We start from the raw sequence: 24,201 nt of genomic DNA on the forward strand, positions 1-24,201 counted from the left end.
CCAAACTTGATTATTTTAATAGATTTTGAAAAATTTCCACAAAACATGAGTGAAATGAAATTAACATGATAAACTATGTTCAAAATGAACCGTAGGTTTAAAATTTGGTAAATTTTGGAGCATGTTTTGATGCCCTAAAAATTCACTGAAATTTAAAATTTACCAATATTCAAATATTTATATTTTATTTTTTAAAGTTCCAACTAAAAATAGGTTTCCTATCACCTACTCTACCTCTATAAAAAATTTCATAATTTTTAGACCCATTTAACTATTTTTCTCTTGCTATTAAAGTTGGAGAGAGAGAAAAAAAAGGAACAACCGCCCTGGAACAGTGATAAGGTTGAAATCCAAACGGTTTTGATAGTTGGAGGTTGTAAGATTTCTGGTTTTGTACATCGAAATTGAAAATCAAACCAACGCGATAGTTGAAGGTTGTAAAATAGATTTTTTTTCTTATTAAAATTCCTTATTAGAACTGCCAGTACCCCTAGGCCCGGGCCCGCTTCCCGCGCCCAGGCCTGGCCCACATAAACGCGGAGAATGGCGCAGCCGACCGCGCCGCCGCGGCGGCGGCCTCCGCCACGAAGCAGCCGAGCAGCCGGGGGTGGCGAGTGGCGACGAGCGGTGCGGCCTTGCATGCTAGCCGGTGGAGGACCCGAGGGCACACAGCCTCCACCGGCGGGCCTACCCTTCCCGCGGGAGGCGGGGGCTCCTCGTGCTCGTCGGCGCCCATGAGATTAGATGTCAGGTGGGCGCAAGGGAAATCTGCCAGTTTCTTTTTTGGTTGTTTTATGAGATTTTACTGCGCGTGCCGTCGTCCATTGGTGGACCCATACACATGCCAGATTGTTCGCATGCTTGTTTTTTCTGTTGGCATTATGGAAGTAGGAAGTTAAGCACAAAAGAATTTAACCATCAGACAAGTTTATTCAGTCTGGCAATTCCTTGGATCACAGGAATGGTATGGCTGGTTGATGTACATTTGATGCCTGACTAGACTACATATGGAATTAGCTTATTGTTTGGTTCCTGATTTTCTGATTTGAGATGCAGTGGTTCATCAGTTTACATAGGCGAGTAACTTACTGTTGGGTTGCTGGTCAGCTGGTGTGCTGAATAAAATGCAGGGACGCACATATCAGCATGCATATACTTGTCACGGGCAAATTCTGGAGAATGGAGGCATGGAAATCTTAGATTAAGCTGACTTGTCATTGCACAACAAATTGTTGCCTGGTGTCTCGCGAGATGCAAAATTAGGACTTGGTTGGACCTCTGAACCAGAGCTTGTGAATTCTATGGATATTTCAATCTCTTGTTGGCATGTACCATCTTCCAGATCGTTTGGCACTATCACCTGCATGCTCCGGGCCTGGTTGTAATCTAGTTCTCTTTCTTGATTCTGTCTGTTTGCATGCTCTGATCCATATCCTCCCTGAGTTTGGACTCGACTTATACTGTTTCTTATTTTGTGCTTATTCTTGTAGAGTAACATCACCAGGGCTATTAAAAGAGCAGAAGTTGAAGCAACTCCTGTGACCAGAAAGAGTCCTGAAAAACTTTTGAAGTTTAGACTGCTTGGACTTGCAATGGCACCATCATTTTGACAGGCATGTTGATCTCCGATCCATTTCTTTTCTATCTGAATGATAGTGTCTCCTTCTGTTATGCTGAGGATTGTCCTGGAGAAGTCATTGACCATAGGGGATCTCTTGGGGAATGCCTACTCAGCAATTAAAATAAATTCAGTAATATACATATTGATAAATGGCTAGCATTCTAGGATTCTCCATAAAGATAAAAAAAGAGAGAGTAAGATTAATGAATTGAATGGTAGTTCCCAACTTTTGCAAATAAATGTTTGTGGTTAGAATGATTATTTTATTATTTACAATTCTGGTTTTAAATCTGTGAATGGCTGCTATTTACCTTTTTGTTTCCCCTTATCTTAATTGAATTGGGATACGTTTTTTTATTGGATTGAACAATTTTTTTCACTGCATATGCTCATACTCTATTATACATATATTGGAAGATAGAACCGCCATGCCACGAAAAAGTTTCTTACAACCATATGACTTACAGTAGTCACATAATACTTTTTGCGATAAATGATATTGTGGAAGATCCATCCTGGCTGGCCTTGTTGAATGGATTTGTTTCTTGTTATCTTGGTTATTAGCCTCTTAACAATGTAGCCCAGAATAGCTTAGTTAGTTTAAATTGCTCTTTCCATGTGTGCTCCCTTTTATTGAGTATTCTTTCAGGTTCTTCTTAATCCTGAGAAGCTCTATTTTTAAATATTTTGCACAAAATATATCTGGTGTAGTTAACTTACAAAGCCAAAGCCTTCGGATTTGTAAATCGGTCCAACCATTGTGTAACCTTTGCAATGCTTTGAAAGAAATATTTTGATGTATGGAACTTCATGTATGACCGCAGCTATACCACCATTTTTGCTTCCTTTAGAGAGTGCATCAGCAAAATCATCTGAAGTTTCATATGCTCTGACCTTTCTTCTGTCAAAGCCAAGTTCTTCCAATAGATCTCCCACATAAGAACCGTTATGATACCCTACATATTCACCTTTTTTAATGAGTTCATGAACATCAGTTTCTGTGGGTTGAAGCTGTTGCACAGTGAGTATTGATGATAGATTGGCTGTATAACTTGACGTAATCACGAGGAGTACAAAGACCCATACAATGACAACCAATCTAGACAATATACTGTCCACCCTCTCCCCTGCAAAATGGTGGAAATCAAATATGAATGAATCTAAGTTTGATGGTATCCTTCATGTACATTCTTAATTATATATGTTCAAACATCTATTATCTATGAAAAATGATTATGTGGCTATAAACTGCAGTGTGATAATAGCATAGTTCTAAAGGCGTCGAGGCAGACCCAGCTCGCCATGGGCAACAGCCACACTTTGTCGCCTAGGCGCCGCCTAGGCGTCCAGGCGGACCCAGCTCGCCATGGGCAACGGCCACACTTTGTCGCCTAGGCGCCACCTAGGCATCCAGGCGTACCCAGCTCGCCTTGGATCGCCTTGTCGCCTCATAAGTCATAATAGGTTACTTATTTTGCAGTCCCTGCTTTTTTTTAATTCTAATAATATACAGGTTAGATTTGTGTCTTCTAAAAGAAGCAATTTACTAGTTGTGAAAAATGCGATTTTTCGTATTGAAAGAAGAAATTCCAATATCATAACTCACTATCTGCAAAGAAGGAGAAATATATTGCTATCCCAAGCTGGCGAAAAAATGAACCAGTCAGTTCAGCATTATTGATGCGTCTCTCCAATAGCCAGATGACAATCCCTGTGTAAATAAAGAATGCGATGCTTCCAAACCACAAGTCAGTAGTTAATGGCTTCAGGAAAACCCATGCGTTCTTATTTGTGTCATCCTTAACTGGCACAATCATTGCTACTCCAGATTCAGTGTAAGGTAGGGTGAAGTCTGCATAGGAAGTTCTATTGTACCTGATGGTTATATCTCCGATTGCTGCATTGTATACCTGCAAGAATGACCTTTGGTGTTATATAAGAACAAAGCCATTTATTTATTTTAATTACTGGATGATCAGTATGCCCTTCCTTAAGCACTGCATGCATTGACAATTATGAGAGCTCATGTACTACAAAAATAGTAATAGCAACAGTTACAATGGGGAATTAATGTCCCAGAAAGGGATTAATGTTCTTATGCTTTGAGATAACATCTAGTGAGTCTTGCCTTAATTTGCTGGTTCATGCAATTGATAATGCTCCTTGATCTTACTGACAAAATAAGAACAGCAATTCCTTACCCCAAGATGAACTTGGTAGACAAAATCATTATAGCTCCCAGAGTCTGCATTATCAAATGCTACATATTCGTAAGGTATTGCATACGGTAGTCTCTTTAACACCTCTTCAAATACATCAATGGCATATCCAGTAGCAGTTATTGCACTGGTGATAGGATCTCTTTCCACCTTCATAAACTCAGGATATCCACTTGTCCGTACACCTACACGGAGCTTTTTTCCATTACTAGGAATTTGCCATCCCTTAGGCACCACATATTGTTCTCCTGGCCAAATTACTGGATTAAGATCAGACATTGAGTTTACATTTGTTATTTTTGATCCATTTTGATCCAGCTGCCTAATGATCCCATGCTTTGCTGTCCAAAAGCCTATCTCTTGTGAACCTCGTCCAACCACATTAATTATCTGGAATATGGAAGGTTGCAGCTGCCTATTTTCAAGGTCAAAATCACCGCTTAGGCCTCTGAACTTATTATGTAAGATTTCATCTAGGAGTTTTGGACCAATTGTAGACGTAACAATAGTTCTAAAACACGTTGAGTTCTTCCTGTGCCGCTGCTTGTGAAATATGTCATCTACCTTGCTGACCTTCTCTGCTGCTTGTGCCAAGGCCCAAATAGTATCATAACCCCAGAGTCCGAAAGTGCCTAGCTGAGATGGCGGGTCATTTGGGTAGTCTTGTTTGAACCTCTTGTTCCACCTTGTAGTGAAATCGTCAAGTTCCTTTGATTTAGGCACATAGAATTTCACACCCAGTGCACCATTCATTGCATCAAGAATTGAAGGGTTGATTGAGTTAATGATATTTGCAATTCCATCTGTCACAATCCATGCATACATTTCACTCATCATTCCTAACTCCTTGGCCTTTGTGAAGAGAGTAGAGGCAATAGAGGATGACATGTGCACAATGTATACCCTTGTTTGCATTGTCATTAGCTTGTAGAGTTCTTGTTCAAGTGGGTAATTGCTTGCTGATACAGGGATTGCACTACGATAAGGTATATAAGCTCCAAACTCTTGGAGGGCATCAACCAAGTATGGTATGATGCCCCTACCATAGTCTGTGTCTTCATATATTGGTACCACTTCTCTCCAACCATAGCCCTTAATGAGAGCAGCAATGCAATTCACTTGAGCTACATCACTTAGTGTTGCACGCAAAAAGTAAGGAACAGAACTAGATGACAGAGTGGGACTAGTTGCAGTAAAGGAGATAACCGGTACTTGACTCTTATTCCCAAGATCAGAGACAAAAGTAGCCTCTGAAGATTTTTGTGGACCAATAATAGCTCTGACATTGTAATTCTCCAGCAGGTCAACAGCTGTGTAATTGAACAAGGAAAAACTGATTTGATGAGAGATTTGTCTAGATTCTAGTTGCAATTAAGAACTTCTGATTTGACATAGTGGAATGACAGGGGCTATCTAGTCATTTCTTCAGATGGTGGTGGATTCAGAATTTCTGACATGGACACAGCAGTAGTGAGCTTGCTCTACTTTGTAGCAGCTATATTTTGTATGAATTTAACTTTCAATAGATGTTGGTTTTTTTTTGTAAAACTTTACTGAAACTTGCTCCTTCAAATGGTTTACGATGCACAGATTTGACCTCATTATGACGAACAAACCCAAATACTAGGGATGCAAGTCCCATATTTTTTGGGTCATTGGGTCGACCCAAAACTTGATAAAATGAACTAGAATGACATGCTACATAATTAGTTTGGGAGATAAAATGAACTAAAATGAGAAACCCAAAAACACCAATGGGTACCCACTTGCATCCCTACTTGCATCCTGAATAAAATTTAATGAAAAATTTATGTAATACTAAATGTACCTTCTGATGCAGCTTGGACATTGTCTGCATTGGAATCTCTGATGTGAAGAACGATCTTTGTTGTATAGTTCCCATGGACCACATAGAAATCTTCCATGGCCATCAAAATGCTGGTGTGTGCCATCTTGCCCACCAACGACTGCAAGTCGAGGATCACTCCAACATTGAGTGTTGCTGCTCTACTCACAGTAGCCCTATGAGCAAAAATGACATTAACGAACAACAAGAAGAAGGTGGTTCTAGCTGCTATCTCCATCCCTTGAGCTTTGTGAGTCCTGGAGAATGTGTGCTGCCAATGCAGTATTATATGGAAAGGCCGATAAGTCTGGATCTTTTGCTTTGACTTAGTCCAGTCACACTTCAGTAAGTTCTCAATTAAAAATTTGAACCTTCCATTATGTATTGTTTCTCCTTGTGAAAGCCGCTGACATTCTGTTTATATATATACAAAATTCAACGTATCTGAATGCCTCATTCTGAAGTTGATGACTCTGGAATTTCGAAGAAATTCGTGGTGACAACACTAAGTTTAAGAATGATATGGACAGCTGTAAGCTCTGAATTAAAGTTTCAAAACTTCCACCATGCCTTCTCTTTTCCTTGTGAAACAAGCTAATAGACTGTCTGTTTATTATAAATATATAATAATCCAAAGTGTCTGAATACCTGCGTGGTGAAGTTGATAGCTGCGGAAGGAAATTCTGGTGACAACAAATAATGATATGGACATGTTCTTTGGTCAAGCACATGTCTGATCCTTACGGAATGGAATCTCAAGAATAAAGTCAAGAGCGACTTGCAATTGGCAGTTTGGCACTCCTGGGGCTTGAAGCATGAGATGGCCATCCGTGCATAAAGCAATGGAGAAATTGTTGACAATGAGCAGCCAAGTCAATGGGGCTTTCTTGTGAGGGAAAGAACTGACGGATGACCTTGAGGAAATTGAAGTATCAATGCTGTGCATTAGAGAATCTTATCGCTTGCTGTTGAAGTTTGAAAGTTTTATTCATTAATTTATGCATCTGGTAGTGGCGGAAAATATACTTTCTCAAGGTAGCACTTGAAAATGTCACGGAAAAATATTCAGAACAGTGATCGATAGTTGCCATCTGTTTCGCCCATGCATACGTGTTCAATTGTTGCTGCTGTTGTTTAAACAATTAGTACAACTGGGGATTCAACTTGCGCCAAGAAATGCCTTCTGATCTACTTTAGCTCAAAACAACAAAACGATCCGCCATGCCCTGCTTCCAGAGGTGGCAGTGGCGGAATATTCTCATCTGGGTTTACCGTTGACAAGCCCAATAGCAAAGTTCAGAGACCGCTCATCATCTCCTTTTCTTCCTCGACGCGGCAGCAGCACGATAGCCCTTGGGACTGGTGATTGACAGGGAAAAGGTTTCAGAAGATCAGTCATGGTCAATAGATGCAACATTTTATTTTGATTCCAATTTCGCCACACGGTTCAAGTCTTCAAGAACTGAACCCTTCAGAATATAAAATTAGAGAAAAGTAATGTATTAGTTAGATGGCAACGTGTGAGAGGGGGATTTGCAAAAATGTGATTACCTAATCCAACGGCGGGCAGTTAATTGTAAAATTACCTCACTCCTCATGCCCCTTGGATCTTGATCCGATGGTCCAGATTGGAGTTTTCATAGTTTGCATACGAAGGTGGTTTGCATAGCATATGTTGCCTAGTTAGATGGAAACATATCTAGCATACATTGTGTATCATCATATCATCTACATGTGTGATTTTTGTGATGAATTTAGTCGATTTTTTTGCCGTGGTTTGCACGAGTTTTCATAAAAATTAGGTTTGCACTAGATATGTTCCCTAGTTAGATAGTTAATACAAGATGAAGAATAGTTATGAAGAACAATCCTCTTAAGCTGCTTATGAGCAAGCTGGTTATCTTTGGTCTTTACTAGGTTGGAGGAAATTATTTCAAAGAGTCCCAACAAATTTATGTCCAAGCAAAATTACCAAATTTGAGTCTCGGCAAAAGAGGGTATAAATTACACTAAGTCAGATTCTTTTTATTATTATTATTTCGGCAGCAAAAGCCGTCCACTGTTTTCTACAGCTTCAGTTTCGTTGATCGCGGTGCGCAACTGCGCAACGTTTCCTGATGCAGCGTCAGCGGGGAGCAATGGGAGCTCCACAGCCAGCACCTGCTCCTCTGGTCCTCCAAGATTTCGGACTTCTGGCGGTGGCTCTACACCGTCATGTCCTGCTTCTGGCCGTGCCACACCCTCTTCAGGCCTTCCATCTGCAGGCTGTAGAGGATTACCACGCAACTGAATAACCAGATGGCTATCTCTGCCGATGCGCCAGAGGATACTCTCGTCTCCGTTGACATGGACATGCTCAATAGCAAGTTCAGCGACTGCTTCCTGGACTTGCTCTTCTTGTCTCGGTCGGAACCAAAGTACTGTGTAGATGATCCCCGCAATGGCCCACAGACCAATGGTTATGAAGAACACTCCTCTTAAACTGGTCCAGGTAACAACGGAGGCTGACTCTATGGCGTTTGCCTGGCTGTTGCATTCCAATTCCCCTCCGAACCACTTCCGCTCAATGTCGATAATCTTGTCTCCTTCCGTCACCATCAGTATGGCCCTCGACACATCTGCAACGAGCGGAGAGCCCTTGGGGAAGACCTGTCAGTTGCCAGAGACACCAGAATAAACTGAAACATGCAAACATGACACGTAGGAAAATCACACTGCTTGTTGAACATCTGTAATGAGTCATAAGTGCTCCTGTCCAACCAGTACCCTAAGCCACTGATCCATATATTCCACGGTTCATAAAAGGCAGGCTGTTTTCGACGTAGTAGGTTTCAATATGTCAAAGCTATAAGAGTGTTGTTCATTCAGCTGTCTTTTAACTTCCAAATGGCATGCATTGTGAGGCAGAAGTCAGGACAGAAAATTGGTGAATCAGAACAAAAGAAAAAACTTACATAGCCAAATCCACCAGTCTTGTAAACACGACCAACAATGCTGTGGTTGCTGCAGTATTTGGACATAAACAGTTTGAGGTATGGTATCTCATCAAATACTGCTGCAACACCACCATACCAACTCCCTTTCATCAGAGCCTCAGCATACTGATCTGGAGTACTGTAATTTCTAATTTTGTGCTCCTCCACTTTATGGCTCTTCAGGAAATCCTTGACAAAAGAACCACCCTGGTAACCAATGTAATCTCCATTACTAATAAGTTGATTCAAGTCAACAACTGTTGGCTGGAGTTGTCGTGCAGTCATCATGGAGGTCAAGCTTGCACTATAGAGTTTCTCCAACAACCAAACCAGCAACACCAAGTTTATTAGTGCAAATTTCAATAACCATTTCTTTAGTTTTGGGTCTGCAAAAATATATAGCACAAACATATCAGGCCAATGACTTAGGATTTTGGTTTGAAAACAAAATGCCCTACAAATCTTACTAAAGTCCAATATTACCAAAAAAGTTTTCTATCATCAAATCAGTTCCCTGAGAATTTGACATGGTTTGGCTACAAAATAAGCTTCAATGCCAGTGAAAGGAGAATAATAACCTCAGTAAGACAGAATAAGTGAATTTAATGTCAAGTCAAAGTTGCCATGTCTAATGTTGATTGTTGCAAAACAATTGCTTAAATTGATCTCATCATATATTGGCTAAAACATAGAGACCATAATGTTAACATTTGTGTTTTAAACTAATCAGTGTGTATGTTTGTTATGGTCGTCCAAGTCTATCGGAGGAGCCTAAGCCCAGCCACATCCAGACGCTCCCACTACTTGTAGTTAGTTACTTTTGCATTTGAATTCTGTAATCAGCAGTTGTCATATGACTACAAAAGCATGTACTGAATGTTAATGAAGTAAGCTTGGAGATCAATCTGATCTCTCGGGCCTCTTGTGTCCAACTTCCTCTCTGCAACACGCTCCTCGCTGGCCGCCGGCCGCCAGGACGGCGCTGCAACCTCGCCGCCGCCGCCGGGACGCGAGTCCCCGTCCTCCAGTCACCCACGAATACAACCTGAGGTACATCAATCCTAACAATCTGGTATCAGATTCCACGATGTCTAGGCACACTGCCGCCGGCCCTTCCACCTCCGCCACCATATCCACTGCCGTCCCCATCACCTCCGCCCCGCCAACCACAGCTCCGCCCCCGACCACACACCCAGAAATCCCCATCTCCGTTGCTCCGGCGACCGATGGCAACTCCGCCTTGCACACGCTCACCACTGCCATCTATGGTCTCCAGCGGCAGATGAATCAATTTGCGACCCGTCTTGCCACCGTGGAGGGGCGACCTCCTCTGTTTTCCGACGAGCCGTCCGTGACCGTGCGCGACGCCCTCCAATCCGGCGCACCCACACCGCCGTCGTTCGGCCTGCCAGGATACGGCGGGATCCCGCCTCACCAGTCCACGCCCTCCGTCGTCGACGCCGCCACCGCATCTATCTATTCCAGCGCCGCCGCACCATCGCCCCACCGCCCCACCGCCATTCGCCGCCGAAGCACCTGCCGCCGCGCCGTACTCCGCCCTGGGACTCGGTGCCCTGCCCTTGCCACTCCTCCAGGGGGCACTTCCGTCCTCCGCCCTCCACTTCGCCGGGCCCTCCGTTCCTCCTCCGCCAATACATGGCATGTATGGTCCATCGGGAGCGCAGGCTACTACATCCAGTCCGTCACCGCCACCTCCCCACCCACGGACCGCGATGGCGCCCGCGAGCCTTCCATGTGGCCTGTCGGGCTACGGCGGCGTGCCCCAAGCGCCGCCGGCCACCGCCGTCGTCGTCCACGCATCCACAGCAAGCGGCCCCATCCCAATTACACAAATCCCCTTTCCACACTCCCCATCCCCGATTCCATCACTGCCTTACCAGCACCCAGTCCACCAAGCTCCTGCAGAACACTCAGATGGAGCTCTCAGCATTCCCCGATTTACCAAGCTTTCCTTCCCAGCATTTGACGGCACAGCAGACCCTCTCGGCTAGCTCAATCGCTGTGAGCACTTCTTCAGAGCACAGCGTACGAGAGACAACGACAAGGTCTGGCTTGCATCCTTTCACCTCACAGGAGTTGCTCAGCATTGGTTTTACATGTTAGAGCGAGATGCAGGGGATATCAACGCTATTTCCTGGGCCTTGTTTCGTTCACTCTGCCAGCAACGTTTTGGACCTCCGTTGGGCACTAATCATTTGTCCGATCTAGCAAGGCTGCAATTCAGAGGATCAGTGGCAGATTATCAAGAAGCTTTTCAGAACCGGATGGCTCATGCAGGTTATTTATCACCTGAACAGCAAGTCCAATTGTTCACAGGCGGCTTACCGGATCCCATTCGCACGGATGTGGAACTTCAAGCCCCAGCTGATCTACAACGCGCCATGTCTCTTGCTCGTGCATATGAGCGACGTGCCTCTTTGCTAGAGTTCACCTCATCCAAACCTCCAAGACCACCACAACAAACACCAAATCTGTCTCAGCCACAGCAGCCAGTGTCCACCGCAGCTCCGTTGGCGATCACTGCAGCCCAGTCAGCTCCATCACGGCCATTCTGCCGCTTGTCCCCACAAGAAATGGTAGAACGCCGTCGCCAAGGACTTTGCTATAACTGTGATGAGCCTTATGTTCAGGGTCACAGGTATAGATGAGCAGAAGGCCCGAGGCCCGGTAGCCCGGCCCAAGCACGGGCGACACGGCACGGCCCAAGCACGGCACGGGCCCGAAGACACCGGGCCCGGGCTAGGCACGGCACGGGTCCCGGGCCGGGCTTGGGCTGCTAGGCAGGCCCGTCGGGTGGCACGGCACGGCCCGCAATTAGTGGAAGGCACGGTAGAGGCCCGTTAGCTTATATATAACTATAATTATATACTTATATATGAATTTATAACTTGTCATTTGTCAATAAGTTAACTTATAGGTGTAACTTATGTGTTTTTTTAATATTTATGAACTAAATAATATTTGAGAAATAATATTTAGCTTATACGATTCTTTAAATATTTGTGAAATTGATATCTTCATATATTTATGGGCTATTTGGGCCGGCCCGGCACGCCATTTTGGTCGGGCCATTTGGGCCGGCCCGGCACGAAAATAGGCCCATGGGCCGGGCCTGGGCCGTCGGCCAAGCACGAAGCCCGGGGCAGCCCGGCACGGTGGCACGACGGGCCAAACTTGGCTCGGCACGGTGGCACGACGGGCCAAACTTGGCCCGGCACGATCGAGCCGGGCCCGGCCCGGGCCCGTTTGCTCATCTATAGTCACAGGTGTCAGCGCTTGTTTTATTTGGAAGTGTCTGACTTTGATGAATCAGAAGAACTTGACCCTGAGAAAGATCCAGAAAATTCAGAGCTACCACCATTGATATCTCTGCATGCTATCACAGGAATAAGACCAGAAGAAACCATGCAACTTCGTGTCAATATTGGGAATCATGAGCTCACGACATTGCTTGATCCAGGGTCTACTCATAACTTTGTCAGTATGGAAGCAGCACGTCATATCGGATTGTCATTCCATGATAGCAAAGGTAAAAATGTAGTGGTTGCCAATGGTGATCGCGTCGCCTGCCGTGGCCTAGCGCGCAATGTACCAATCTGCATTGCAGGATCATTCTTCACGGTGGATTGTTACACAATCCCACTGGACTGCTACGATATGGTACTAGGAGTATCATTCTTGCGCACTCTAGGCCCAATCCTGTGGCCTAGGGGTGGTAAAGGGCCTAACATTTTGAACTAGAAAATCTAAGGATCGGGCCCTAAAAGGGCCGGGCTCTAAACATATGTATTTTTGAACTAAAAATTTTAAGGGCTTTATTGGGCTGTGAAGAGACTATTAGGGCCACGGCCCATTACCACCCCTACCTGTGGGACTTTGATGATCTCTGCATGGCCTTTTGGCATCACGGCCAGCGACTTCTTTGGAAGGGCATTGGGTCTACGCGGTGGGATATTCAACCCACTGGTCGACTTCATTCCATCAGCTCCGAATCATCGCCGTTGCTGAATAGCCTGTTGGAATCGTTTCACGACATGTTTGAACCACCAACAGCATTACCACAATCATGGCATTGTAATCATAGGATTCATCTCCTTCCTGACACGGCTCCAGTGGCCGTTCGCCCCTATACATACCCACAAATGCAGGAGGAACTAGAGTCGCAGTGTGCCACCATGCTCAAGCAAGGGATTATTCAGCGATTTCAGCCCAGCACATTCCAAAGCCTCATGAATAACGTGCTGCATCAATTCCTTCGCAAATCTTCTGGAGTTGTCATGGACCGTGACAAAGTGCAGGCAGTAGCAGCTTGGCCAGTACCAACATACCTAGAGCTTTCCGTGATAATCTCGTCCAAGCACAATCATATGCCAAGATACACTATGATGCCCATCTTCGCCAGCGGGAATTCGCAATCGGTGTCTTGCCTGCTCCAAGCTCCAGCACGCATCCTGCATTCTCAACTACGCCGTGGCGCTTGGCATATCCTCGTCAGGTGGACAGGCCTTGCAGATGCAGAAGCTACATGGGCAAAGGTGGACGCCTTCCGTGCAGCATACCCTAACTTCCAGCTCGAGGACGAGCTGTCTCCCGAGGGAGGGAGAGATGTTATGGTCGTCCAAGTCTATCGGAGGAGCCTAAGCCCAGCCACATCCAGACGCTCCCACTACTTGTAGTTAGTTACTTTTGCATTTGAATTCTGTAATCAGCAGTTGTCATATGACTACAAAAGCATGTACTGAATGTTAATGAAGTAAGCTTGGAGATCAATCTGATCTCTCGGGCCTCTTGTGTCCAACTTCCTCTCTGCAACACGCTCCTCGCTGTCCGCCGGCCACCAGGACGGCGCTGCAACCTCGCCGCCGCCGCCGGGACGCGAGTCCCCGTCCTCCAGTCACCGACGAATACAACCTGAGGTACATCAATCCTAACAATGTTTCTAACATTCCATTTATATATTGTTCCACAATTTATTAACTGCATTTTCTACATCCATATCAAAGGTTGTTTAGTATAATAATCTAAGCACAAAAGGATAGTAAAAATTTGCAAGCTATCCATACAAGTGAAGGAGGGGGATGCTTTTGATAATTCTGTTTAGCACACCTTTTGGAACAGCAAGAAGTGCTTGAAAGCTGAAATAAGCAATGTTGACAAGCTGCTTCCCAGCACTACCACCAAAATCTCTGCTTTCCTTGTGCTCAACAAGCCATATGACAAAACCTGTGAACACAAAAACAGCCAAGAAGGCTACCCATAGGATTGGTTCGATAGGCTTCAGAAAAATCCACAAGCTCGTGCTCCAGTTCTCCTTCATGGGAACAATCATCTGCACTCCCGATTCAGTGTAAGGTAACGTAAAGTCCACGTACGAGGAGCGATTAATGATTATTGTGGTGTCCCCAACCATCGCATCATATTTCTGTTCAACATAAATGAGTAATTAAATGAAGCAATTATCCGAGTTAATATGTATTGCTCATCTGCTTGCTTCCATGCTTCTCTTTTAGCCTACTATTGCTCTAAAAAATAATATTGAATCTTACAGATGAGATCAGGTCAACAACACACGTGCAACATTTGGTACAACATTTCTCTGCTTACCTTCAAGGAAACCTGGTGACATATCTCACTGTATGATATGGTCAAGTTGATGGCCATGTTAGGGTCCACAACAGGAATATACTCATAGGGGACAGCATACGGCATCTCCTGCATAACAGCTTCAAAGATATCTATACTGTATCCACTCACGTCAAATTTCCCAGTAGCCAAATTATTCTTAATATTCACAAATGGGTTAGGAGCAGGCTTTACTGGCACAGCAATCCTAAGCTTCTTTCCAGCCACTGGCCACTCCCAACCTCTGGGAGGTTGTGCTGAACCACCAAGCCAAATCACCATGTTCAGTCCAACATTATCACTTGCATCAGAAGAGGTAATCACTTTCTTGGTTAGGCCAAAATTGGGTGTCCAGAACCCAATACTTTGATATGAATTACCAATCACATTAAATATCTCAAATACTGATCCCTGCCTCTGGCCATCAACTAGAATAAATTCACCTGATATACCTTGGAACCTGGTGGTCCGGATGGAATCAATTAGTCCTGGGCCATCTTGTGATACACCAAGCATACTCAGATCATTTGAGTTGTTGATGTTCTGCAATGATGGCAATTTCAAGCCCAGTGCAAGGGGTCCAGCCTTCCTTAGGGCCATCGCGATTGCCCATGCTGTGTCATATGCCCACAGATGGAAAATATTTGGATTTGCTGGGTCAGGCGTTTCTTGGTTCTGTTGTCTGTACCGTGAAAGAAATCGAGCAGGGAATGTGAGGAGCTTGTCCGATTGTGGAACGTAAGGCCTCACACCAAGAACACCCTGCATTGAATTGATCGTGTTTTTGTCAAGGGTGCTAAACATGTTGCCTACACTGTCAGTCATAATCCAAACATAACCATCAGCAAGCATCTCAGCATCATGGGCAAGGACAAAGAGGCGTGCTGCAATGTTGGGTGACATATGCACGACAAAGACTCGTGCTTGCATAGTCTTCAGCTTGTTAAGCTCCACCTTTATCTGATCATCAGTAGGAACAGAAGGGATGATGCTTCGGTATGGGATGTGTGCATCAGCGTCTTGGAAGGCATCCACAAGATAGGGTACAATGCCTCTACCAAAGTCAGAGTCCTCATAGATAAGTATGACTTGGCGCCAGTTGAAGTATTGGATCAGAGAAGCTATTGCAGGGACTTGAGAGGCATCATCCAGGGCAGTGCGAACAAAATACTTGGACTGGTTAGCTGACAAGTAGGGACTAGTGGCTGAATAAGACAAGATGGGTACATTCGTCTTATTGCCGATACCAATGGTGAACCTCGCCTGCATTGACATCTTTGGCCCAATGATGGCTTGCACCTTAAAGTTCTTCAGGAGGTCTATTGCTGGAACATGAAAGAAACATGGGAGGAGGGGGTTATTTAAGCATACATTCATCGATTGGCCTTGGCCAACACTAGCATAGTAAAGTAACCACAGCAAACCTGTAATTATTCACCCTTATCACTTTATCCCTAAAATGGAGGTATTAACATTTGACGCCCCATCAACAAGTCAGCTGAACCAAGCTGATTTCTTGTATGTTATAGTGGCCTTGTCTGCTTAAAATCTTAAGCATTAGCCATAGTGACTAACTGAAAGTCTTTCCATCGGATGAAATTACCCGTCCTTGTTTTTTCCTTTTCAATTTCAATCAAGCATGCCTTTGCTAGTTTCCTCTCAGCCATGGTTAGGGTACATGCTCAATGATGCCGATAAAACTACAATTGGGTTCATGCCATTGTAATTTGCGCAGTTTTGATTTTTGAAAAATACTAAAACTACAGAATAGGGCACAATCATTCTAATTGTTACAGTGTCTAGCACGGTAACAACCCAAATTTAAGATAGTCTATGCCACAATCAGAAATTCTGCATATCCTGCAAGAGCTTGTGAAATTACATCCGTGTGGCGAAATATACCCCGACGCACTCACCTCGCTGATACTGAGTAGTGGTAGGAGCCACAGATCCGCCGGTACAGAAACGGCTTTCCGAGCCAGGCCTGGCGGGTGAGCCTACTCCCATACGGCGTCCGCTCCGCCGTCGCGCAGTCTGGCACTCGACCAGCGGCGGACTTTAGCCACACTGGGCACCGGCGGCACACTGCCCCCGCCCCGACAACTCCACTCTCCGCACTTGGGACTCCCTCCCAAATTCGGGTGCCCAAGGCTGGACGCGCGCATGGCGGCAAGGCGGCATCCCTGCTGGGCGGGTAGGCATGCGGCATCCACCGGCGCTGCCCACCCACCGGCCACCGCCGGTCCGCCTAGCCGCGACAATCTCCGGCGGTCGCTAGGCAACAACCATGGCTAGGCACGGGCCTAATGGACGGCATGGGCTCTGGCTGGATCAAATTGGAACGGGCCGGCCTATGGTCTATGGAAACATTTGTCTGGATCACGATCTTTTTCTCTTTTGCTAAAAAAACTGATATTTCTGTAAGACTCCAACCTTCTTCTATTAATACAATGATACACGCAGCTCTCCTGCGTGTTCGAGAAAAAAAACTGATATTTTTATTTTTTTTAGCAAAGTTTTTGTTTCACAAATAATGGCCTTGCCAATGCCATAACCCAAGCAATGCTAAGGGTTTTTTTTCTCCAAACACAAATACACAGGCGTTCGCATACAGGTAACCTACACTCACCACTATAAAGCGTACATAGGGAGAGTTTACTCCCTGTAAACCTGTACAACTCATTAGATAGATATACGGATTAATCTATGGTCGTACTCTCTCCATTTCAAATTATAGGTTGTTTGACTTTTTTTACTCTAAGTTTGACCACTCTTCTTATTCAATTTTTTTTGCAAAATATCATTTTTTTGTTGTGAGTTGCTTTATAAATATAAGATCTTCAAGAATGCATTAAATTTGGCAATATTTGCACAAATTTTTTAAATAAGACGAGTGTTCAAACTTAGGATAAAAAAGTCAAACGAACTGCAATTTGGAACAGAGGTAGTATCTCTTAGCTACCACTAAAAGAACAATTAACTGTGTAAATATGATGAGCATATATACTAGCATGAAGACCCGAATCCATGTTGGCAGGTCTCACGACAAAAGAACCTAATCAAGTGAGTGACATATTAAGTTTTTCATCACACAAAGACACAGGTGACAACGACAAATAATTCTTCATATTTCAAAATATCAATTAAATATTTATATCAAATCTTTGAAAGGATGGAAATGACATACTTGGATACAGTGTTAGTATCCAAACATCAATTTGAGAGGATGGAAATGACAATATGACATACTTGGATAATTTGTTTGTTGATTTTTTTTATCTATCCGCAATTGTGACCATTTATATGTATGATGGATTTAGCTATATTTCTTCAGAGTTAAGGCGTTCGGTTCTTGCCTTGGGAAATTCTCCATTCAGTGGACATTAATATTTCTATAACTAATTACACAGTCTAATTAATTAACACGAGATGAATCTTTTAAGTATGATTAATTCATAATTGGACATTAATTATCAAATAACAATAAAAATACTACAGTGTCAAAACTCAAAAAATTTTGCGAAACAAGGCCTTGAATTCATTCACGAACACAGTTTCCGGCTTCAGCGGCAATCGCCCGCAAAATGGAAGAGATCTCGTCATCCTTGCAGTCCGCGACGTGCAGCGCCGCCGTGGCGCCGCCGGAGCCCGGTGGCTGCGACGCGTAGAAATCCTCCAGCGCGAGCGAGATGGACGCCCGCGACGCCCTCCCGCCGGCGGACCCGAGGTCCAGCAGCGCTCCGACATGCACGACGCTCGGCGGCGCCGCCGCCGCCGCGTCCGACCGCTGAGCCCGCCCCAGCAGCCCAGCAGGCTGATCATGGCCGGCGAAGAGGAGCCATGAGGACAGCAGCACGAGGAGGGAGATGATAATGTTCCCACCCACCATGATCTTTCTTCGTTCCTTGCATGGACGACGACGATACTTCTCCGACGACCTTTGGTGCCCTTATGTACATACAAAGCACTAGCACGTAGCTACCAAAGCTAGCTGCCCGTGCTAGCTAGCTCCCATCCATGGCGGTTGACTTATTGGTGCCCTGATATATTGATTGGGCTTGGAGCAAGCCAAATGCTTTTACATTAGAGTTTGAGCAAGCTTAAAAGAAAAATCAAAATACATATCAGTTGTACTACATGGGAGACAGAGTTTGGCACCAAGCGTCAGCTACAATGCGATCAGTGCGCGGCCATGTACCCGGCCAAAGCGTCGCTTCTTCTCTGCAACTCGACCAGAAACGCGTGAGGGAGGGTTCCAAGCTTAGGAAAATCACGACATTGCAGTGCTTCCACAGCTGCCAGCATATGAGGAGAATGAAGCAGTCGGAGTGCTTTTGTAACATCCCGAAAATTCACCCAAGGAAATTACTCGCTAAAAAATGAATTTCACAAAAAAATTTCAAAATTCGTTTCGTGGCTGAGCTCAATTCGTTCCTAACTCCCCGAAACATTTCCCGGCGATCCGCCGTCCCGACACCAGTATCAATTACCATCCCGTCTCCCTGTTCTCCCTCGTTCCGCGGAACGCGCTGCGTGCCGCCCGACCGGCGCCTGTGCTCGTCCGGCCCCGCGGTCACCGCCGCGAGTTTCGCCGACGCGCTCTCTCTCTCTTTCTCTCTCCCTCTTTCTTTCTTTCTTTCTTTTTCTTTTTTTTCCTTTTCTTCCTTCTCTCTTCCTCCCTCCTTTCCCGCACGAGCAGTACGACGCCGAGCAGAGCTCGACGCCGGCCCCCCATCCCCACTTGCACGGCCGCCTCCTGCTCACCCCGTCCCCTCCTCTGCACGCGCCGTGCCCCTTGCCCGCCTTGACGCTCGCGCTCGCCGCGAACGCCGCGAATTGAGCTCGCGTGGCCGCCGCTCATCGACCCGCCTTCGCCGCCGGCAGCTCCTGTGCTCGCACGTGCGCCCTGTACACCCACGCGCTCCACGCGTCCGAGATACTCGCTGCACCCTGCTCGACTCGTCCCGTTGTCCCTGTGCCGCCTCGCAGCCCGCGCCGCCACTCCGCGACGCCGGGCACCATTAAAGCCACCCCGACGAGCTCACCGGCCACCACCGGCGCCCCTCCTCTCCACCGCCTTCCAACGCCTATAAATAGGCCCCGACGCCGCCCACCACCACCACAACGCCGATCACCGCCGCTTGCCCTCCACTCCTGCACCCCAGCGCCGCCGCCACAAGCTCCTTTGCCCGCCGCCACTGGCCCCGTGGGCAGCCCTCCTCGCTGTGCCCAAGCCCGAGCCGAGGTCAGGGTTTTTTTATCCGACCGTTTGGACCGAACCGCCGGCGCCCGGTTCCGGCTAACCGGTCCGGTTTGACCGGTTACCGGTAAAAACCGGTCAAACTCAAATTTGAATTCAAAACCCGCAGTTATACCGGTTTCGAACGGCTAACCGGCCGGTTAGACCGGTTTACCGGTCCGGTTTGACCGGTTACCGGTCGGTTTGACCGGTAACCGGTCGGTTTGACTGGTAACCCGCTAAATTCAATTTTTTTTTCTTTTTTTGTTTAAATTCAAATATCCGCAAAGTATACTAAATGAATGTTTGTATAACATGTTTTAGCCTAAATGAACCCTCCAACCCTTTTTTTACTACTTTTACATTGTATTTGTATACTTTTGTATGCACATTTTTTTGTTTAACTTCAAATGCTCGCAAAGTATACTAAATGAACGAATATTTGAAAAAATTTGACATCATTAGATTCGTTGCAACTTGAAGTATTTTTAAATTTTTTTTGGGATTTTTCCATTTTTTAGAATTCAAATTTAAAATTTGAATTTGGTCCGGTTTAAAACCGGCCGGAACCGGAACCGGTCCGGGCCGGTTAGACCGGTAACCGGACCGGTTCCGGCCGGTTTGATGAACCCTGGCCGAGGTAGGGGATAGGATCCTCTTGTTTCCCTCCCGCTTTTTCCCTCCTTCTTGACCGCCGCCGAACCCCGCAGTGGCGCCACCACGGCCGCCGCCGCCCGCTGCTGTGGCCAAGCCTCCACAGACCATCTCCGCCCGCAGCTCCCTCTCCATTTTTCTCCTCCCCACGGCCGCCACCGCGCCTTGGCTCGCCGACAAGGCCGCCGCCGGCGCCGCCCCTTCCCCTCCCCTATTTCGGTTATGGGAGAAAGGAAGAAGAAGGGCACTTTTGCCCATACCCCCTGCTATTTCCCTGTTTTGATTAAGAACCCCCCTATACGTCCCTTTTTAGAGAAAACCCCTCCTCTTTTATTTATTTAAGAACTAGTCCCTCCACTATATAAACATAATTTCAAATATACCCCTGCCCATTTCCGGAGTAGCCCAAATATTTTCCAAAATTATAATCAAGCCCTTGCTAGCTCAAACATATTTACAAAGAGGCCCTTAAACCCCGGTTTAGCCCCTGAATCCCTCGTTAACTTATCATTTCATGCGCCAAAAATCCTCCAATTGCCTTCAAATTCGACCACGCCATTTCTAATATAGTTTTGGCCGTGCCATTAGAAAATCACCCAAAAATATTATTCCTATCTCCATATTTTAATTTTCTCTGATTTGAGCTCAACGATAAAACATTTATTTCTTTTTATTTATTGTGTGTTTATTTGTGTGCGCTGTAGACACCGGTGTGAACGAAGGAGAACCTGTCGAGGAGATCGCCGAGCAGTACCGCGAGCCGGAGCCTGAAGAACCGTACCGCGAGCAGGAACTCTCGGAAGGATTCGAAGACGGCAAGTTCATTCTCATCCTTTGATTGCATATTTCGACCCAGTTTTATATACACAACCTATTGGCCTGTTTTACAAAATTGCATATGTTTTTACTGCTGAAAACATGATTGGACAGCCACCCCTTGACTTGTTATAATCATTCCTTGACCACCTAGATTAATGTCTAAATATGATTTATTGTTGTCGGTACCCTGTAGCAGGGATACCCACTCTTACTGCAGCAAGTCAGGACTTGTGTAATCATCTGTAACTACGCGGTAAGGGGCAGAGCTGCTGGGCCCCATGGGTCAGGCACTTACCTCGTCGGGCCAACGGCCCCAGGCCCGTTCCCCGCTCTGGGACAGGTCCGGTGACGCCACGTGTCCCTGAGGTGGGGAAGTTCCGAGCCAACCGCCGAGATCTCGGACCCCCCATAGGGGTCCGGGACCTCCTCGCGCCCGTCCGGACCTCCCACGCACGTAGAACCAACATACCGCCGGGGGGGTCCGGAGCCGCCACGTGGCCCGCAGGCGCGGGCGCGGGCGCGGGTCTTCCGCTGGAAGACTCGCCCACCCACCGCATTCAATGCAGGTGGTTGAGGCGTGCTCTGCCGCCGCGGCATGCGGGGCAGCCTTTGTCAGGCCTCACTGTAGACCGCATATTACCAAGGTACACAGTGCAGCCGCCTGTGCAGCAGCCGCGCAGAGCCCGTCTGCCGCATTAATTGGATACGACGGCACGGTACTTTTCCATCATGCCGCCTACGCCGCAAGCTACACGGCCCGTTCAGCTACACTGCACCTGGACATGCTGAACGGAGGATTCCAGTAGCAGGCAAGGAAATCCAGGAATGAGATTTCCTTCGCTTGCAACGCCATAATATATGAACAGTATATTATTTTATACTACATCGTTTGGGCACACCTGTCGGGGTCCCAACGGCCATGTACACGCCTCCCTTGAGATATAAAAGGGAGGCGCTCACTGTACACATTCAAGCACACACAGACGCACGCTGGACTCAGCACCAAGCTCACTCAGATTCAAGCAATACAGCACACAGTGGACGTAGGTTTTTACGCTCCGGCGGCCCGAACCACTCTAAACTGGCTGTGTTCATCATGTTCTTCCAGGAGATCGAACTAGTCCTAGCTAACCCCCGAGTACTCATCCTCTGGACTTAGGCGGGTGCATTCCGCCACCCGGCTATGGTTTGCCACACCACGACATTTGGCGCGCCAGGTAGGGGTAGTAGCGGGTTTCAGTTCATCTCTTGCTCGTCTCCATGGTTCGAGTGGATGACGTGGAGATGACAGAGGGTGTGGCGTCCTCTGCGCCACACGCCTCTCACCTTCCTGCTCCAGGGGCAACCGTGCCTGTGGAGCAGCCACCGTCAGGGCGCCCGTCAAGGGCCCCTCTCAAGCTGCGAGCGGCGGAGCGCTGGCGGCAGTTAGGGAGTTGCTTCGCAACCCTCCAGCTGCTGCAGCCTCGCCAGACGCCCTGAGGCAGTGGCGGGATGACGTTGAATGTCTCCTCCATCTGGCTCAGGCCTCCCTCAGTTCTGCAAGGACTGGGCAACGACCTCCTACTGGCAATGCGGTGGTACCCTACCACCGGCGCCAGGGCGGTGCGTCGGCCTCCGTGCGCTCCCCCACAGTGAGGGGTGCACGAACAGAAGACCTGCGGGCGGAGCTCAACCGCAGGCGCGCGGGTGAGGACGCCCGCATCTCCGTGGAGAGGGCGCGAGAGCGCCGCCTCAACATTGATTGCCGCAACCTCAACGCCGACTTGGACGTGGCGGCACCCAAGCCTCCGGTGAACGCCCGGATACAGGCGGGCACCGCGGTGGCTGGGGTGGGCTGCGCCGCGCTGGCGGAGCACCTCCGTGCGGTGGCATGGCCGTCCAAGTTCCGCCCGCACCTGCCGGAGAAGTACGACGGTACCACTAACCCATCGAAATTCCTGCAGGTGTACGTTACCGCCATCACAGCAGCTGGTGGTAACGACGCCGTCATGGCGAGCTACTTTCATGTAGCCTTGACTGGGCCAGCCCGGACTTGGCTCATGAACCTCACTCCTGGGACAATCCAGTCCTGGGAGGAGCCCTGTGCGAGGTTCACTGCGAACTTCGCCAGTGCATACCAGCAGCATGGTGTGGAGGCTCACCTCCACGCCGTGAGGCAGAAACCCGGGGAGACGCTCCAGGCATTCATCTAGCGCTTCACCAAGGTACGGGGTACCATTCCTCGTATCTCTGATGCATCTATTATCACTGCTTTCCATCAGGGGGTACGTGATGAGAAGATGCTCAAGAAGCTGGCGACGCACGAGGTGGAAAGCGTTACCACGCTTTTCTCCCTAGCAGACAAGTGTGCCAGGGCCTCTGAGGGCCGCGCATGGCACTCAGCCCCCCAAGACGGAGACGCCAAAGCTGGTGGCTCCGGTGCTACCGCCCAGGACGGTGGCAAGAAGAAGAAGAACAAGAACCGGAGTCGCGGGGAGTCGCAATCCGGCGGTCCAGCCGTTGCAGCAGCAGCACCAGCTGCTGCGGCAGCGGCTGGGGGCCAGAATGCGCATGGCAAACGCCCGCGCCCGCAAGGTGGCAGCGGAGGTTCATGCCCAGTGCATCCCACCGCTCGCCACAGCGCCGCTGACTGCCGCGAGATCCAAAAACTCGCGAAGCGGGTCAGTGGGTGGCGTGAGCAGTCCTCCAAGGACGGCTCACCCCCTCCTCGCCATCGACCTGGCAAGGAAAAAGCCTCCGACAGCAGGACCGCTGCCGGGGAGAAGGAGCTGGGGTACCAATCCCCCGCTCGGGAGCTGAAGGGCGTGTACCACGATGACAACTCCGACTCCGACAACGACGACCGCCGCAAGAAGCTAGGAGCTTGTCTCCCGGCGGGACGTGAAGACCCTTCGCCGAGAGGTCCTTTCGGTGAAGCTGGGGGTCCCGAAGGCGGCGCCGCACCACATGTGGATGAACACCACCATCTCTTTCGGGCCGTCTAACTGTCCAGAGAATATGGCTGGGGCTGGTGTACTACCTCTAGTCACCGCCCCTGTCATATCCAATGTCAGGCTCTATCACATGCTGATAGACGGTGGGGCCGGCCTCAACGTCATCAGCTATGCAGCGTTCAAGCAGCTGTAGATCCCGGAGACCAAGCTGACTCCCTCTCGCCCATTCTCTGGAGTGGGCCCACATCCAGT

At 47.6% G+C, this 24,201-nt stretch overlaps 2 protein-coding genes and 2 long non-coding RNA genes across 4 annotated transcripts; 2 read left to right on the plus strand and 2 right to left on the minus strand.

The window, feature by feature from the left end:
- Positions 1 to 508: 508 nt before the first annotated feature.
- On the plus strand, positions 509 to 1,613 carry LOC120695720. The gene is made up of 3 exons (XR_005683835.1): positions 509 to 751; positions 1,108 to 1,378; positions 1,491 to 1,613. It is a non-coding gene; the product is annotated as an uncharacterized LOC120695720 (long non-coding RNA).
- LOC120695719 (glutamate receptor 2.8-like) lies at positions 1,165 to 5,968 on the minus strand. The gene is made up of 5 exons (XM_039978938.1): positions 5,669 to 5,968; positions 3,823 to 5,150; positions 3,228 to 3,531; positions 2,342 to 2,748; positions 1,165 to 1,726 (listed from the first exon to the last, which is right to left on the minus strand). Exons 1-5 carry the CDS (start codon positions 5,922 to 5,924, stop codon positions 1,202 to 1,204), a joined length of 2,820 nt encoding a protein of 939 aa, XP_039834872.1. The 5' UTR covers positions 5,925 to 5,968; the 3' UTR covers positions 1,165 to 1,201.
- A 142-nt stretch (positions 5,969 to 6,110) lies between these two features.
- On the plus strand, positions 6,111 to 6,789 carry LOC120695721. Its single transcript, XR_005683836.1, has 2 exons — positions 6,111 to 6,218; positions 6,324 to 6,789. It is a non-coding gene; the product is annotated as an uncharacterized LOC120695721 (long non-coding RNA).
- Positions 6,790 to 7,559: 770 nt separating this feature from the next.
- LOC120695357 (glutamate receptor 2.1-like) lies at positions 7,560 to 18,193 on the minus strand. Its single transcript, XM_039978631.1, has 5 exons — positions 17,851 to 18,193; positions 14,287 to 15,629; positions 13,789 to 14,104; positions 8,641 to 9,047; positions 7,560 to 8,335 (listed from the first exon to the last, which is right to left on the minus strand). Exons 1-5 carry the CDS (start codon positions 18,191 to 18,193, stop codon positions 7,721 to 7,723), a joined length of 3,024 nt encoding a protein of 1,007 aa, XP_039834565.1. The 3' UTR covers positions 7,560 to 7,720.
- Between the last annotated feature and the right edge of the window lie 6,008 nt (positions 18,194 to 24,201).

The sequence above is a fragment of the Panicum virgatum genome, chromosome 2K, assembly GCF_016808335.1.
Source record: "Panicum virgatum strain AP13 chromosome 2K, P.virgatum_v5, whole genome shotgun sequence".
NCBI lineage: Eukaryota > Viridiplantae > Streptophyta > Magnoliopsida > Poales > Poaceae > Panicum > Panicum virgatum.

Excerpts from the sequence above, each read along its gene's own strand:
- LOC120695719 (XM_039978938.1), bottom strand. The coding sequence starts at position 5,924 with ATGGAGATAGCAGCTAGAACCACCTTCTTCTTGTTGTTCGTTAATGTC. Across the intron at positions 5,151-5,668 it reads TGTCCAAGCTGCATCAGAAG|CTGTTGACCTGCTGGAGAAT; the intron begins GTACATTTAGTA and ends TCAATTACACAG. Across the intron at positions 3,532-3,822 it reads TCTACCAAGTTCATCTTGGG|GTATACAATGCAGCAATCGG; the intron begins GTAAGGAATTGC and ends TCATTCTTGCAG.
- LOC120695357 (XM_039978631.1), bottom strand. The coding sequence starts at position 18,193 with ATGGTGGGTGGGAACATTATCATCTCCCTCCTCGTGCTGCTGTCCTCA. Across the intron at positions 9,048-13,788 it reads ACTTCTTGCTGTTCCAAAAG|ACCCAAAACTAAAGAAATGG; the intron begins GTGTGCTAAACA and ends ATATTTTTGCAG. Across the intron at positions 8,336-8,640 it reads AGACTGGTGGATTTGGCTAT|GTCTTCCCCAAGGGCTCTCC; the intron begins GTAAGTTTTTTC and ends GGCAACTGACAG.